The sequence below is a fragment of the Chrysochloris asiatica genome, unplaced genomic scaffold, assembly GCF_000296735.1.
Source record: "Chrysochloris asiatica unplaced genomic scaffold, ChrAsi1.0 scaffold00132, whole genome shotgun sequence".
Lineage (NCBI taxonomy): Eukaryota > Metazoa > Chordata > Mammalia > Afrosoricida > Chrysochloridae > Chrysochloris > Chrysochloris asiatica.
The window spans coordinates 2,009,620-2,025,435 of NW_006408650.1; the positions used below are offsets into that span (position 1 = coordinate 2,009,620).

Genomic DNA, 15,816 nt, shown 5'->3' on the forward strand with positions numbered 1-15,816 from the left:
CAAAATCATATAGAAAGTCAAAGGACCAAAGCCAAAGCAATCTTGAAAAAGTTTAACAAAGTTGGAGGACTCACACTTCTGGATTTCACACTTACTACAAAGCTACAATAACAAGTTAGTGTGGTATAAGGGTAGCCATATAGATCAATAAAATCAAATTGAGAGCCCAGGAATAAACCTTCACATTTACGGCCAGTTGTCAGTTCCATTCAATGTGGGGCAAATAATACTCTTTTCAATAAATGGTGCTGGAATAATTGGATCACCACATGAAAAAGAACGAAGTGGAACTCCCTACCTCACACCATATGCTAAATTACCTCAAAACGGACCAATGACCTACATTTAAGATCTAAAACCAGGAAACCTCTAGAAGTCTCAAAGAATTACATAAGTGTTTGTCATGTGAGTTTGGATCTAGCACTGGCTTCTTAGTTAAGACACTAACAGTACATGCAACAACAACATCAACATTAACAACTTTTGTGTTTCAAAAGACACCATCAAGAAAGTGAAAAGAAAACTGATTGGGGTGGGGGGCATTTGCAAGTCATGTATCTGACAAGGGATTTTATCTAGACTAAAATAAAGAACTCTCCCAACACAATAATCAAATGCTAACTAACCCAAAGAAAAAACACAATGGACTTGAATAGACACTTCACCAAAGAGGATACATAACAGGCCAATTGAAACAGGAAAAAATGTATCACTAGTCATCAGAGAAATGCAAATCAAAATTACACTGAAGTATCACCTCACTGCCCCGTTATGGTCAAAACATCAGAAAATGGTGCTATCAGCGAGGATGTGGAGAAATTGCTAGTGGGAAGTGTGATATGGTGCAGCCGTTGGGGGAAAATATTCAGTGTTTCCTTAAAACAGTTCAACATAGAATTATCACATGACCCAGTAATTCCATCCCAATGTCATCCCCCAAAGAATTGAAAGCAGGGACACAAACAGATACTTGTACACAATGTTCCTAGCAACATAATTCACAAAAGGCAGAAACACCCCAAGTGTGTCCTTCAGTAGATAAGATGTTGTCTATACATGCACTTGAAAAGTATTTGGCCATAAAAAGGGATGAAGCTCTAATACATGCTACAAATTGGAAGGACCTTGAAAACGTGATGAGTAAAAGAAGGCACACAGAGTGGGTCAGGGGTTACCGATGGATGCGAGGGCTGCTGCTAAAGTCTTCTTTTGGGGGTGATGAAAATGTTCTAAAATTGATCATGGTGATGGGTGTACAATTCAGTAAAAATACTAAAAGCTGCTGAATTGTACTGAATTCAACTGCTTCCAATGGTGAATTGTATACTCTCTGGATTAGATTTCAGTAAAACTGTTAGCTCTCTCTTCGCTTGTCCCAAGGAGCACCCACAGGTCTATAGTATGACTTCAGGGTACCCTTTGGATCCTTCTCTTGGGCTTGTGTTCCGAACCATCACTCCTTTGTTCAGAACTTGGAGTTGGACCTTCTCAGACCAGCGTGCTCTGTTCTCAGGTATTGCTGGGGCAAACAACATGATCCGCTCTCTAACATTTCTCTAACTCCTGCACACACAGACCAGGCCTTGAGGGGTCCCTGAGAGGCCCCCAGCACAAGACCACATCGCAAGCAGGCTGAATCCCAGGAATGGGTGGGTCATCTGTGAGTTACTGAGGAACACTGGGGAGGGTGCACAGAATTGAAGGAGGGACAGGCAAGAAAAGTGTGGACCGTCTTGCGAGTGTCACACAGCTGTCTCTGGACAACAAATTCCAGGTGTGTACCGCCTGACCTCCGGGGAGGCCCCTCAGTGTCCATGTACACATATGTTGTTGGCGTGTGTGCACCTGTGCCAACAGAGAGGTCTCCTTCTCCCCTCCCCTGCTCCCGCCCCGGGGTTTAGGGTGCGGTCGACCACAGGCTGTCTTTCCTGGGAAAGGGGGAGCCAGAACCAGCGCGAGCCTGCAACGTTGCTATGACAACGCCCCACCCGCAGCCTGACGTCGCTGTCGCCAGGTTGTTCTCGCGGGCGGGGTCTCCCTGGAGACCGCAGCTCCCACCCAAGTTGGATCGGCTGGGGGTACAGTTGGGGTGCAGCAGGGAGTTGATGTTGAGAGTACTGCGAGACGAATGTAGTCTGGGGTGAGGTTAGAGGGTGGACAGGACCCTGGTCCCGAACATCTCATGCCCTGGTCGTTCTGACTTGGCGCCGTGCGTATTTACTAAGCTAGCTTGATGGACGCTCTTGCTTCCTTGGACGCTAAGATGGCTTCCTAGTTTAAAAACCCACCAGCACATGAAAGATGCCCAGAATCTTTAGCTTTGGGGGAAACTGCAAATGAAGACCCTGAAGCCTGTTGTTGTTGTTAAGTGCCGTCGAGTCGGTTCTGACCCATAGCGACCCTGTACAGGGTTTCCAAGGGTGTAAATCTCTACGGGAGTAGAAAGCCTCATCTTTCTCCCTCGGAGCAGCTGGTAGTTTCGAACTGCTGACCTTAAGGTTCACAGCCCTATTCGTAACCACTATGCTACCAGAAGCCTGTACACCCTTAGTATTTTTAAAAAGTGCCAGCTAGGGTGCCGGCTGCCTGGGTCCCTCACATACCTGACGGGAAGCTAAAATGACACAACCCCTGGGGAAACAACTGGCAGTTTCTTCTAAAACAAAGTATCCTCGCAAGGACTCAACAACCTCACCCCATGTCCCTTGGTGTTGTTAAATGTCTTGGAGTCGGTTCCGACTCACAGAGACACTGTATAGGCTTTCCAAGAAGCAGCTGTTGAGTTTGAACCACGTTCCTGGATCCTAGACAGCTGTTAATGATTCTTCCACCCATGCCCCCCAGTGGGTGAATGTCACCACCTGCAGCCACTCCACACCTTAAACTGCAAATCTTGGGAAAGGGGCTGCCTTCTGATACAGTGCCAACATGCCGGGTGACAGGAGTCAGCACGGCAATTGGGTGGGAGGTACGTCTGGGCTGGGCTGGGCTGGGCTGACTACACAAGGCCGCAGGAGGGTCTTTGGGGCGTGCGTGTCCTGAATGTGGTGGCTGTGAACACCTACTACTTGTGTGTAAACTCACACAACTGCACTGTCTGGGGTTGTTAAAAGCTTGTAAGAGGTCATCCTAGGGCACAGCTATTCTGGTTGCCTGGAGTAACCAAGGAAGGAGAGTCAGAAGAGGAGGTGGAAATGGAATATTTGACTAACTGTATCCATGTGGCCAGAATTGTAGTGGTGCCTGGTTACCATTACATTTTGATCAAAGAGTCTTTGGGACATTCCTGATCAAAAGGGGGGAAAATGCAGAACTTCAGTTATCAGGAAAATCTAAACATTTCAGAGCCATTGAGACTGGATGGACCTGAAACTGCTGCTGTTTGTGATAACCTTTAACCCTGAAAGCACCATTCAATCAGACAAGTCTTGCTCAAAGAATGTCTGCACCGAGCACTGTGTTTAACGACAGTATTTCACGGCACCATACTGCTAGCAGCAGCTCGGATGTTAGGGGGAAGTGACTCCGTCAACAGGGAAGGGACACGTCGGGAAATGGGGAGATTGGCTATACAACTCAAATAATGTATCAATGTCATTCTTGAATTAGTGTTATTTTGCCAGTGTATCTTCAATAATAATGCACAAAACTGTACATTGAAACTAAACAAAACTTCCTGAAAGCTGGATTACATGAACAATGGAATACTATGCAGTGTTGAAGAGTCACAATGAATCTGTGAAACAGCTCACACATGGATGAACCCGAAAGACGTTATACTGCGTGAAATTAGTCAGTCTCAAAAAGACAAGGATTGTATGAGACGTTAAGGTTGGTAAAAATGCAAGGTTTTCATTCTTTGATGGTTAGCAGAGGTTTTATAATTCATTGACTAGCGAGGGTCGACATGCTAGCTCGGGAGGGCAACATACAAGAGGGAGGGTGTCAGAAATATCATGAAGACAGGTGAAGACACAGGGAGGCATGCATGGGCTAAAGGGGGGAGACATAGTGACATGTACACAACCTCAGAACACGTTCTGTACATAAACATATGGATTGAGACATAGGATGAAAGGGAGGAAGAGTGGGATGTATATATTTAGATACCCCACAAATTTGAGTTTAAAGATGGTATGTGTACATGTGTTCTGCAAACACAGCTATGAACGTGGTAAAGCATACAGCAGGCAGAATGATGGAAACTTCTAGAGCTCACCAAACAGCTTAAGACAGTGAATTGCTGGGCCCTGGGGGCTCAGGACCAGCCCACAATAGTCTACATCCTATTTGGGTGAGCAGCACCTATTTGAAAGCTCTTATGACTATTCGTCTTTCCACGTGTGGAAGAAAGAATAGCGCTTAGAACTGAAGAGGCTTGGAATCAATTAGTCCAATGGAACATGTAAACATCCATCTCCAAGAATCTGAGACCAGAAAAACGAGATGGTGCCCAAGTACCACTATCAAGTGCTCTGAAGGGGATCCCAGTAGAGGGTCCCAGAGTGGGAGAAACTATGGAACAGAACTCAAAATTATGATATAAACAAAGAAAAAGACCAGGTTTACAGGTAAGGAGACTGGAGGAACCTGAGACTGTGGCCCTCAACCCCCCCTTCAGGTCTGGAAAGGAACTCACCCTTGGGGCCCATTCTTCAGCAGAGCTATATAATTGGTATATGGGAAGGGGGGGACGATGACAGTAACACTAGCAAGGTAAGCTCACCATGGAATGGCCAATCATTCAAAACAGGGCAACATTTTCCTAAGCACAAAGTTGAGAAGGGATGGGAAGGTGGATGGAATGGAAGTAGGAACCACGGGGAGGAAGCGGGAGAACTGTTGTTGCATGGTGGGGGTTGTAAACATGGAAACCAAAGTGGAGGAATTTTTTGAATGTAAAATTGGACTTGTCTGTAAACCTTTACTCAATTCACAAAAAGTTAAAATACACAAACTGACTGAAAAGATTTAAGAAGATGTAAATGCTGCTGATCAACTGGATGCTGATGTGAGAACCGAGCTAGATTCCCAGGACCACTGCCTTCTTCATGGGGCTGAGACGGGCCCTCACTGTGAATCATAGCGGTCGTTTATTCGATGCGTTTGCTTTCTTCTGGGCAAGAGGCCTGCCCTGCCCAGGCCCGAGACCAAGCACATATTTTCTGTTACTTCCTTCTGACTCACTGCAGGTGGGGTGGGAGAGGCGTGCATGCCACCTGCCCCACCCCGCACCCAGGAGCCTTCCCCACCAGCGGTCTGGAAGCCAGGGCGCGGTGGAGCAAGCTAGTGCTGGCGGTGAAGTCTCGGCAGGTCCTACGAGGATGGTGAGGATGGCTCGGCCCCACCGCGTCCCTGGGCCCTGCTCCTTGGGGGTCACTACTGCAGTGGGGCCGGCCGGCCGGCAGGGAGCTCAAGCACCAGCATGCTGGTTCCTGGCACAAACCTCACAGGCGGCTTGATGGAACACCCCATTGTGGCCGATGTGTGCACTGCAGGAGCACAGGATCTTTCCAAGGCGGGCGGGCGGCAGGAAGCTCCCAGCTTCTGAGAAACCTGCCCGGCCAACAGTGGCTCCAGCAGGACCCCTGCCCCTCACTGAGGGGAGCTACCCAGAACAGGAACGCATGGATGGAGCTGGGCTTCCCTCCTGGGCCCCCGCACATGAGGTGCCCCCCAATGGGCATGCACATCCCACACCAGCTGTTATGCTGGCGGAAGCCTGAACTCTACGGGAAAGCACTTGAGTGCTGAAGGCAACACCAAGGGGCCCGTGAGCCTCCCGCCAGCCCCAGAGGAGTCCATGGAGGCAGCAGGCCACGTAGGGGTCAGCTTTAATGCCGGGCTCTGAGTGGGGCCCGGAAAATGGCCTGAGCCCCGCTCACTTCTGGCAAATGGCGTCTCAGCGAGATTGTCTCCTAGTGGATGGCCCATGAACAAGTCACATCATGGCCTTTGTCCCTGCTGGTCTGGCTCTCAGGGTGGCGGGTCTGGGGGAGTCCAGCCTAGACACTTCCAAGGTCACACCTGCCAGAGCAGCGCCCCCATTCCTGTGGACCCAGTGATGTCCTTTCTCAGCCTTGACACCATCAGTGAGTGGTTGGGCCAGCAGAGAGTGCCTCCTAGTCCAGTACCCCAAAGGAGAGAGGTCCGTGTGGGCCGCCCAGACAGGTACGTGGAGAGTCTTCCCTGTCTGCTTGGGGACTCTCCACTTGGTGACAAGGCCTCAGGCATCTTCTCGACAGGCCCCCTCAAAGAGCAGCAGAGGAGAAGGCTGCACGACCGACGGGCATGTGAGCAGCACCCAAGCCACAGCCGGAGATGAGAGCAGGATGGTGCCGCGAGAGCCCAGCTTGGGACTGGCCACACACCCTGGGGACGCCCCCAGGTCTGACGAAGGCTGGGTTACGATGCTGCCACGAGTTCCGCTTGCCTGGGCTTAGCCTTGACGGGGACTTTTTCTGTGGAGGACGGAAGGAGAGAGATCCGCCATACAAACCAGAAAACACATCGCCATCGGGTCGATTTCAAGTCATGGTGGTCCCGCGTGAGTCCGCGGAGTTGCTTGGTAGGTTTGAACCACCAACCTTTGGTTAGCAGCTGAGTGTAAATGGTCTAACTGGCCTGTTGTACACAGGAGACCCAGGGCAGAGGGGGCAGGCCCAAGAGCCAGGGCCGGGGTCAGGTGCTCTGAGAACAGCACGTTCAGTGGACAGAGGTGAGCTCCACAAAGGGAAACCACTGGGGTCGTGGGAGTGGGGACATGCAGCCCAGACCCTTGACCACCAGTGACTCTCCCCCAGGATCCAATGCAGAGGAAAAATCCAGAAAAGCAAGGAAGGGACAAAAAGAAAAATGGATGGTTATAAAAGGGAAGTCCGGCTCCTAGGAATGTTCCAGAAAGTGTGCTATACAACACCACAAGGGAACTGTCATCTGGGGCTGTCACACTTACAGAGGACAACGTTCTGGCCTGGAGCCTGAGAGAGGCTGGACCACCTCCTACGGGGTCCCTAGAGGAGCCCCCTCTGCATGCTCCTGAGCAGGAAGGTGGACCTCAGAAGGTGAGGTGAGGGCATACCTGGGTGCTGGTCAGGAAGGGGCTCTGCTGGGACATCTGGCAGCTCGATCTCTTCCTGTGACAACCAAAGGCAGAGGCTGAGGGGAGCTGGCAGACCACCCAAGAGTAGCCTGCGTTTCTCTCTAAAGGGACAGTTCTGATCTCAGCTCAGCGGGACAGGGATCTCCACAGGCCCCAGGTAAGGTTGGTGACATGCAGCCCTGGCTGGGGTCTCCACTGCCAGGTAGCCCTCCTGGGGTCAGGTCTATATGGGAGAAGGGAGGGCTGCCGTGGTGGGCTGCCCACCCTAACACATGGCACCAGTTCCTGCCATGTGGCCTTGCTCACAGGGCTCAGAGCCTGTTGGGGGAGACCCCGGTGGGCAGGCTGAGGGCAGAGAGAAACCCTGGCTATTTCTCTTCAGGACCCCGGAAACCATTCCTGCCTGGTCCCTCCTGTCAGCAGGTGGACTGGAGGGGGGTCTCAGGCGGGCACATGTTCACAGTGAAGCACGTGTGTGATCCATGTGAGCAGAGGCGTGGGTACAGCAGGCCTTGGAACCTCCATCCTCTGGAGGGGCCCTACCTGAGTGATGGCGTCCAGCTCTGCCAAGATGGCGTCTTCGTCCTCCTGAGTGAGACTGCCGGCCAGCATCTCGTCTATTTGCTATAAAGAAGGGGCTGCACTTAGGAGCGGGGGCCTGGCGGGGAGGGCGGCCCCCACCCCCAGGAAGGGCCCTCCAAAGCAGAGACACTGGCTCAGGGTCCCCCTCCTTTGAGGGCAGCAGCTGCCAGCAGGGTGTGGACACCAGGCAGAAGGCCTCCCGCCCCTCCTGCAGCCACACCTACCCGTTGGTACTCCACCGCCTCCTGCGTCTCGTCCAGAATCCTCTCCACCTCCTCTACTGACATCACCTGGGCAGCGAGCAGAGTCAGGTTGCTCAGGGCGCCGGCCCCGCCTCTGCCCCGCCCCTCGGCCCCACCCACCAACCCAACCCACACAAGGCATCGCCCCTCAGCCCCGCCCCAAGCTCCACCCCCTGGTTCCTCGCCTCCACGGGACAAACCTGGTGCATTTTGCGCAGACACTCGTTCCCGAACTGCAGCCCCTCCATCACCTTCATCTCGATCTGGGTGAACTCGAGGCTGTGTACCTGCAGGGGACCCCGAGCAAGTCCGTGACCGCGGCCCGGGGCTCCCCTGCTGCCCTCATCACTATTGGAGACTCCAAGTCAGGCCTAGGGCTTGTTGGACGCTCAGGAAAGAGCCTTAGCGCTTCAGCCACCTGGGTGACCCTCAAACCTGCACAAGCCACGGCTCTCGGCCCTGCTGGCCACAGTCCCACCGAAGCCCCTCATCCAGTATTTGCAGACGCTCAGAGCCACGGAGCTCAGAGGCAAGCTGCCCAAGGCGCCCGTCCGCCCGCCCGTCCCTGCCTACCATGGTCTCCAGGCTGCTAATCTGGTTCTCCATCTTGTCCAGGAGCTGCTCCCGGTAGCGCTTCTTCTTGAGCAGCAGCCTGGCCCGCCTACAGGGGAGATGTGGGGGGTCAGCTTCCTGCCCCGGTCCGTCCCCTCACCCCTCACACCGAAGCCCCCCTCGGTGAGCCCACTCACTCCTTCTTGCCGTCCCGCAGGAGCTGTCTGGCCACCGCCCGCTCCCGCTCCAGCTGCTGGATGACCCTCTTCTGGTACTGTCGCAGCTTGTCACGTTGCTGCTTCAGTTGCTGTGGGGGTGGGGAAGAAGTTTTTTGACCCAGACCACTGACACCCACCCACTTGTGGTGGCGAAAGGGTCCCTCCCCCAAGGAGAGCCAACATTCAGACTGGCTTCAGCAGTTCTTGGCGAGACAAGTGTGTCCCCAGGACACTGGGCATTGGCTAGAGACACTTGTTTTTTCTTTAAATTTTATTTGTAGTTGTGGAGAACATACACAGCAAAACATATCCCAATTCAACAATTTCTCCATGCACAGTTCAGCAACACTGATGGCAGCGTAGTGCTGGAGGAACTCAGTCTCCTAAACGTCCTGGCTGGACCCAGTCACTCCTGCCACTTTGATTCCAGAGCTAGAGCTTACAGAGAACAAGGCTCACAGCAGACATTCTTGACTAGTGAGGCTGTTTGGTTTAAGAAGACTTCGGGAGATGTTATGGTTGAAGGATTAAAGGGGATCTTGGCAATAGTTTCAAGGATGAATTCAGTCTCCGTGACTCCAGAAAGTCTAGATTCCATGAGAATTGAAATCCTGGGCTGCATTCTCCCCCTTTTGATCAGCAGAGTGCCATCTATGGAATATATTTCATCACAATGTTCACTAATGGGAAGTTGGGCTCCATCAGTTCTTTGGTCTCATGCATGACAAAGGATGCCATTGCTCCTGGACTGGAGACACTTTGGTTTGCTACACTGGAGGGGTTGTGTGTGTGCTGCTGACATCTAGTGGGGAGGATGGCTCCTCATTAAGAATCATCCAGCCCCTGGTGTTGAGGGGGAGAAGCCTGCCCCAAAGCCAGCTGCAGCAACAAAGTACCACACACGAAGGCCACAGTGGCAACACCATGCCACCACCCAAATGCTACCTGTGTGGGACTGGGGGTGGTGTGGGGGTACAGACAGCAACAGGAACATCATCAAACACTGCTTGGGTCCCCCTTTACCAGGTACTGCAAACCCTCCCATGTGACTCATCTGGAGCCCTCCAAACAAGCTCCTCTGGTCCCTGGGCAATGTGCACCTTAGGGACTCAAGCTAAGAGAAGGGGCGGAGGCACATGGTGAGTGGCGATGATGATGGGACCGTGCCGCTGCCTGCCACCCCATCCACGCAGCCTTCTAGAAGGCAGGGGTGAGACATGGCTTCTCCCGTGGCTGAGTGTGGGAAGTGGGGGTCCAGGACCCGCTCTGGTGGTGCCCAAGTTGATCACAGTTCCAAGTGTGGAAACTACAAGTCTCGTCTATGGGCAGTCTGATGTCAAAAGAATGAGACCAAAGTCACACGTGAATCCCCACGCTGTGCTCCCGCAGTGAATAAGCCATCCAGATCGAGTGGAAATAATGGCTTTGGACTAAGGAGAGTAGTTGGAAGTCACCAGCCACTTCTTGAGGAAAAGATGAGACAAATCAGCTTCAGTAAAGATACCTGGCCTGGAAACCCCTAAGAGGCATTTCTACTGTCCTACACGGTAGCTGAGCCGCAGGAACTGGGCTAAGTTTGGACAAAGGAATCCTATTGGCGCAACAGGTGTGCTGATCAAAGGTTGGTGGTGGGAACCCAAACAGCCGCTCTGCGTTATAAAGATCTGGCAACCTGCGCCCATTAAGACACCTCTATGGGGCAGTTCTCCTGTCAAATGGGATGGCTCCGAGTCTGAATCCACTCGGTGTGTCACCCAACAAGGGGTTCGGGACATAGGCACCGCGAGACGCCAGTCCCCCCAGGGGCGGGTCCAGGAACCGGCCAGCCGGGGTCTGCAGACTGGAATCGGCCGTCGGCACACGGAAATTGAAAGCGAAAGGTGCGGTCAGCCTGGGGTGCTGGAGCCTTCGGAGGGCAGGGACATCAGGGGAGCCCCGAGTGGCCTTGCGCCTCAGTCTCCCCGCCCGCAGGTGTGGGCTCCCGGCTCCCTGGCCTCAGTTTCCCCCGCGGATACCACCCCCCCACACACTGCCACCGGTCGGCACGGCGGCCGCACCGGGCGGCGGGGTTGCAGGTCCAACCCGGGCCGCGTGCTTACCAGGATGGCCTTGTCCTGCTCGGTGACCCGGCTCTGCTTCTTGCGGCTGAACAGGTTGCCCATGGCGGCGCCCTGCCCGCCGCCCGTGTCGGCCGAGCCCCGAATCACTGCGGTCGCACCCCCAGCGGCCACCGTAGTTCGGGTCATTTCGCTACGGCAGCCGCGCTGGGCCAGGCGCCGCCGAACGCGCTGTCGGAAGGGATGGGGCATTGAACTTCCGGGGCGGGTCCTAGGGCTTCTGGCGCCAGGTTCGAATTCACTGACTGATAAAGTTGCCCACTTTAGGGTCTCAGAGAGTTGGCACGGATAAGCATACATTCGGAGCTGTGAAGTTCTGAGTGGTGTCTTTTATGTACGTTTCCGAGACCTCCAGGAAGACGGGCGTTACCTCTTCTGGCGGGTACACGGCCCGGGGTCCATGAAAAACCGTGGGACCCAATTTTGGTGGCAGCCAAATTAGCCATGACCGAAGAATTTAGAGCGTTTATAAAAAATCTGAGCCTCACCCCAGGGCCTTTGTCAGGGAGGGTCCTTTGGGACTTGATGAGGGGTCAGGACGGGAATTGCAACTGAGAAATTCGCGCCTCCTAAGTCACGGGATGTCCAAGTTCCCAACAAGGAGCCCCGCAAACGGTTAGGATTTCTTACACAAGCTGAGTTGTTGTTAGGTGCCATGGAGTCGGTACCGACTCATAGCGACCCTGTGCACAACACAAGGAAACACTGCTGACATCTTTGCTCTTCAACACTTTAAAAAGGTCCTGTGCAGCAGATTTACCTAATGCAATACGTTGTTTGATTTCTTGACTGCTGCTTCCATGAGTGTTGATAGTTGATCCAAGAAGAATGAGTCCTTGACAACTTCAATCTTTTCTCCATTGATAAGAATGTTGTTTATTGGTCCAGTGGTGAGGATTTTTGTTTTCTTTACATTGAGATGCAATCCATACTGAAGACTGTGCTCTTTGATCTTCATCAGTAAATGTTTCAAGTCCTCGTTCACTTTCAGCAAACAAGGTTGTATCGTCTGCATATCGCAGGTTGTTAATGAGTCTTCCTCCAATCCTGATGCCACGTTTTTCTTCATAGACGCCAGCTGAGTGGACCCCATCAGTAAATTCAACTGGTCCAATGCTCTGCTCCACCACTCCTCAGTCGTCAGACGGTGGTGGCTCCTATGTTGCTATGATGCTGGAAGCTATGCCACTGGTATTTCAAATACTTAGTGTAGTGGTTGTGAATTGGGCAGTTCGAAACTACCAGTGGTTCCACGGGAGAACGATGAGGCAGTCTGCTCCCGTAAAGATTTACAGCCTTGGAAACCCTGTGTAGGGTCACTATGAGTCCAACTCCATGGTACTTAACAACAACAATAGTGGACACGTTTCAGCTGAGCTTCCAGACTAAGACAGACTAGGATAAATGAGAGGCAGACAATTTCTGAAAGGTTAGCTACTGAAAATCTTATAAATAGCAGCTGAACATTGTCTGCTAGAACATTGGAAGATGAACCCCGTAGGTTGGAAGGCACTCAAAATTAGGCTGGAGACGAGCTACCTCCTCAAAGCAGAGTCAACCTTAGTTATGTGAATGGCGTAAACTTTGGGGGACCTTTATTTGCTAATGGGGCACAATTACAAGGAAAGAAGAAACACCCATTAGTAACTGGAATGTGGAATGTATGAACTATGAATCTAGTAAAATTAAGTCATCAAAAATGAAGTGCATAAAAATTGAAATGGGCTGGTATTGGCCATTTGAATAGGCCAAACCTATGGTTCCGTATGTCAGGAATGATACATTGAAAAGGAATGGCATCACCTCTGTTGTCCAGAAGAACATTCAAAATCTATTTTGAAGTACAATGATGTCTGTGATAAGATAATATCCATATACCTACAAGGAAGACCAGTTAATACCATTTTATTCACATTTACCCAATGACCACTAAAGTCAGTGATGAAGAAATTGACGACTGTGACAACTTCTTCAATCTGACATTGATCAAACATGCACTCAATATGCATTGATAATTACTGGTAATTGGACTTTTTAAAAGTTGGAAATAAAAAGGGGGAAAATCAGTAGTTGGAAAATATGGCCTTGGTGAGAGAAAACAAATGCTGGAGATCTCATGATAGGATTTGGCTTGACAAACGACTTCTTCATTGCAAATATCTTTCCTGAGCAACATAAATGGCAACTGGTGAACCTCGCCAGATAGATTACACAGTGGGCCTGAATCGCCACCAGTTGAGCAGTTAAGTGGAATCACAAATGATGAGGAACAGCATCACATTCATCATCGAAAAGAACAAAAGACTGATGGTCTCTTCCACAGTTGGCTACTGGCCTTGTTTTGGCTGATGATACTGAGCTTCTCCAGTGTTTTCCCACTGATGTACTAGATCTGATTCCTGTGTGTTCCATTTGGTGAGGTCCACATGTATAGTTGTTAGTTATGTGATTGGGAAAGGGTATTTGCAGTGAATGAGTCACTGGTCTTGCAAAATTCTAGCATGGGATTTCAAGCATCTTTTCTTATCACCAATACCATATTTTCCAACTACTAATCTTTCCTCTTTTGTTTCCAGTTTTCTCATTCCAATCACTGGTAATGATCAATGTAGCTTGATTGCCTGTTTGATCAATTTCAGACTGAAGATGTTGGTTGTTGTTGTTAAGTGCTGTTGAGTCGAATCTACTCATAGCGATTCTGTATAGTGTTTCTGAGGAGAGACTGGTGAGTGAGAATTTGCAATTTAAACTGACCTTGCAGTCAATTTCTTCATCATTTCCTTTCCTGGTTGGTGCATACATTTGAGTAATAGTAGTAATAAATTTATTGTAGGCGTATAGATGCTGAAAGAGTCCCGGGGGGGACACTGTGGGTTAATGTGCTGGACTGCAAAGTCGGTTGGAACCACAAGTTTGGTGGTTCAAGCTCACCAGTCGCTCCTTGGAAACCCTATACAGGGTCACTATGGGTCGGAGCCGACTCAACAACACTTAACAACAACATAGATGTTGGAATGTTCTTTTCGATGATGAATGTGATGTCATTCCTTGCATACTAAACCGTATGACTGTCAGATTCAAATGGTCACTCCCAGTCCATTTCAGCTCACTAAAACTAGGCTATTGATCTTCATGCATTCCACTTCATTTTGCACAATATCTAATTTTCCTAGATCCATACTCTGTATGTTCCACATTCTGATTATTAATGCATGTTTGGAGCTGTCTCTTCTCATTTTCAGTTGTGCCCCATCAGTAAATGTAGGTCCCAAAGGCTTTACTCCGCTCGTGTCATCATGGTCCACTGTACTTTGTAGACATAGCGCTTCCTTGTATTTTGAATGCCTCCCCACCTGAGGCCTCGTCGTCTGGCACCACATCACACTCCGTCCCACTGCTATTCGGTAGCTGACCTTGAGAAGTGGTCTGCCTCTCTTTCTTCCTAGTCTGTCTTCGTCTGAAAGACGAATACTTGTCCACTCTAGGTGGCCCTGCATCACAGCAACATGGAAGCCACCACAGTATGACAAAGTGACACTTGAGTGGTGGACCTCACAGATTAGGAAGATAGAAATATAAATTCAGGGCACCAACTCTGGTGGAAGACTTTCTCTCTCCATAGTTTAAGAGGACTGCTGAGGGCACAGAGGGTGAGGACATCAGATCAGAGCACATGACCAGATAGAGGATGATCACATAATACTGACATCAGGGTCTAGCCAAGTGGGAAATACAAAATCAGTCCATAACAGTATTTAAAACAGGTAGAGGACCACCCCGGGCGTCCAGTACCTGACAAGCTTTTGGAGAGCCAGGAGTGTGTAGGGATGGTCACAATTGTTTCTGCACCCAATCCTATACCACCAAGGGCCGCCGCAAAGCCCGTGGAGCCTATTGTGGCAGAGCTGTTCCCCCTCCCAGAAGTCACTTCTGTGCCCACCTCCAAACAGTGAGCTTTAACGTGTCACAGGGCTTTCACGTGCTATACTAGGGGTCAAACAGAAAGAACCTGGAGCTGAGCTGCCCACAGGGTGTCATGGAAGGTGCCTATGATGAGGGGACATTTGCGATGGCCTTTAAATGATGTGCAGACACTGGGGGGTGCAAATAGTGTGTGAAGCGTGCTCCTTGTGGGGAACAAATGCACACACAATTCTCATCCACCAGGCCCCATGGTGGGTGTTGTCAGTCCCTGTGAGGCAACCCTGGGCCAAGAAGAGTTTGGTCTTTGAATGGCTGTGACAGAACCCACTTTAAGTTACTCAGGTGAAGGGGGCACCACATGGCATGACAACCATCCCAAACCCTCTCTGTCCCTCATCTCTACTTCTCTGCTCACATAGTCCACTGTCTCCCAGGCCAGCTTTCTCTCTGAGCCCATACAACTCAGTATGCCCAGAGATGGTGCTCATCTAGGGCCTCCATGCAAAACTTTCAGGGAAGTACTCTGATTGGCCAATGCGGACCCGCTTCCTTTCCTGGACCAGTCAGTTGTGGCCATGGGGATAAGCAACAATGATTGCTCTTGCTTGGGAGTCGCGGCCACTCCTGAACCAATCAGCAGGCTCCGTTATGTGTGTGGTATGAGTGTGTGTTTGTATACTGATGTCCGACTTTGCTGGGAAACATGGGGGTGTTGAGTGGGGTAGCAACCAAACAAAACATGTGATCCATAGAGTTTTGTCTTTTATTGTAAAAATATACACAAAATAGCATTTTCACATTCAACATTTTTCAGGTGTATGATTTCGTGTTGTTGTTGTTGAGTGCTGTTGAATCAGTTCTGACTCATAGCAATCCTGTATAGGGCTGGTGTGTTTGAACTGCCAACCTTCTGGTTCAAATGGACCTTGCGATCCAGTGCATTATCCCACAGCACCACACCAGGACTCCATATGATATTAGTGACATGAATGCTTTAATCCTGTTGTACAATCATTCCCCCATAAGCACTGCCAAATTTCCCATCACCACAAACAGAAACACTTCGTGCAGACGCATAC

At 50.7% G+C, this 15,816-nt stretch overlaps 1 protein-coding gene across 1 annotated transcript; it reads right to left on the reverse strand.

Annotated features, from left to right (window-relative positions):
* Positions 1-6,397: 6,397 nt before the first annotated feature.
* Positions 6,398-10,867, reverse strand: CHMP6 (charged multivesicular body protein 6). Its single transcript, XM_006869517.1, has 8 exons — positions 10,796-10,867; positions 8,676-8,785; positions 8,500-8,587; positions 8,127-8,213; positions 7,909-7,974; positions 7,646-7,726; positions 7,082-7,136; positions 6,398-6,461 (listed from the first exon to the last, which is right to left on the reverse strand). The coding sequence occupies exons 1-8, from the start codon at positions 10,856-10,858 to the stop codon at positions 6,406-6,408; spliced, it is 606 nt and encodes a 201-aa protein (XP_006869579.1). The 5' UTR covers positions 10,859-10,867; the 3' UTR covers positions 6,398-6,405.
* Between the last annotated feature and the right edge of the window lie 4,949 nt (positions 10,868-15,816).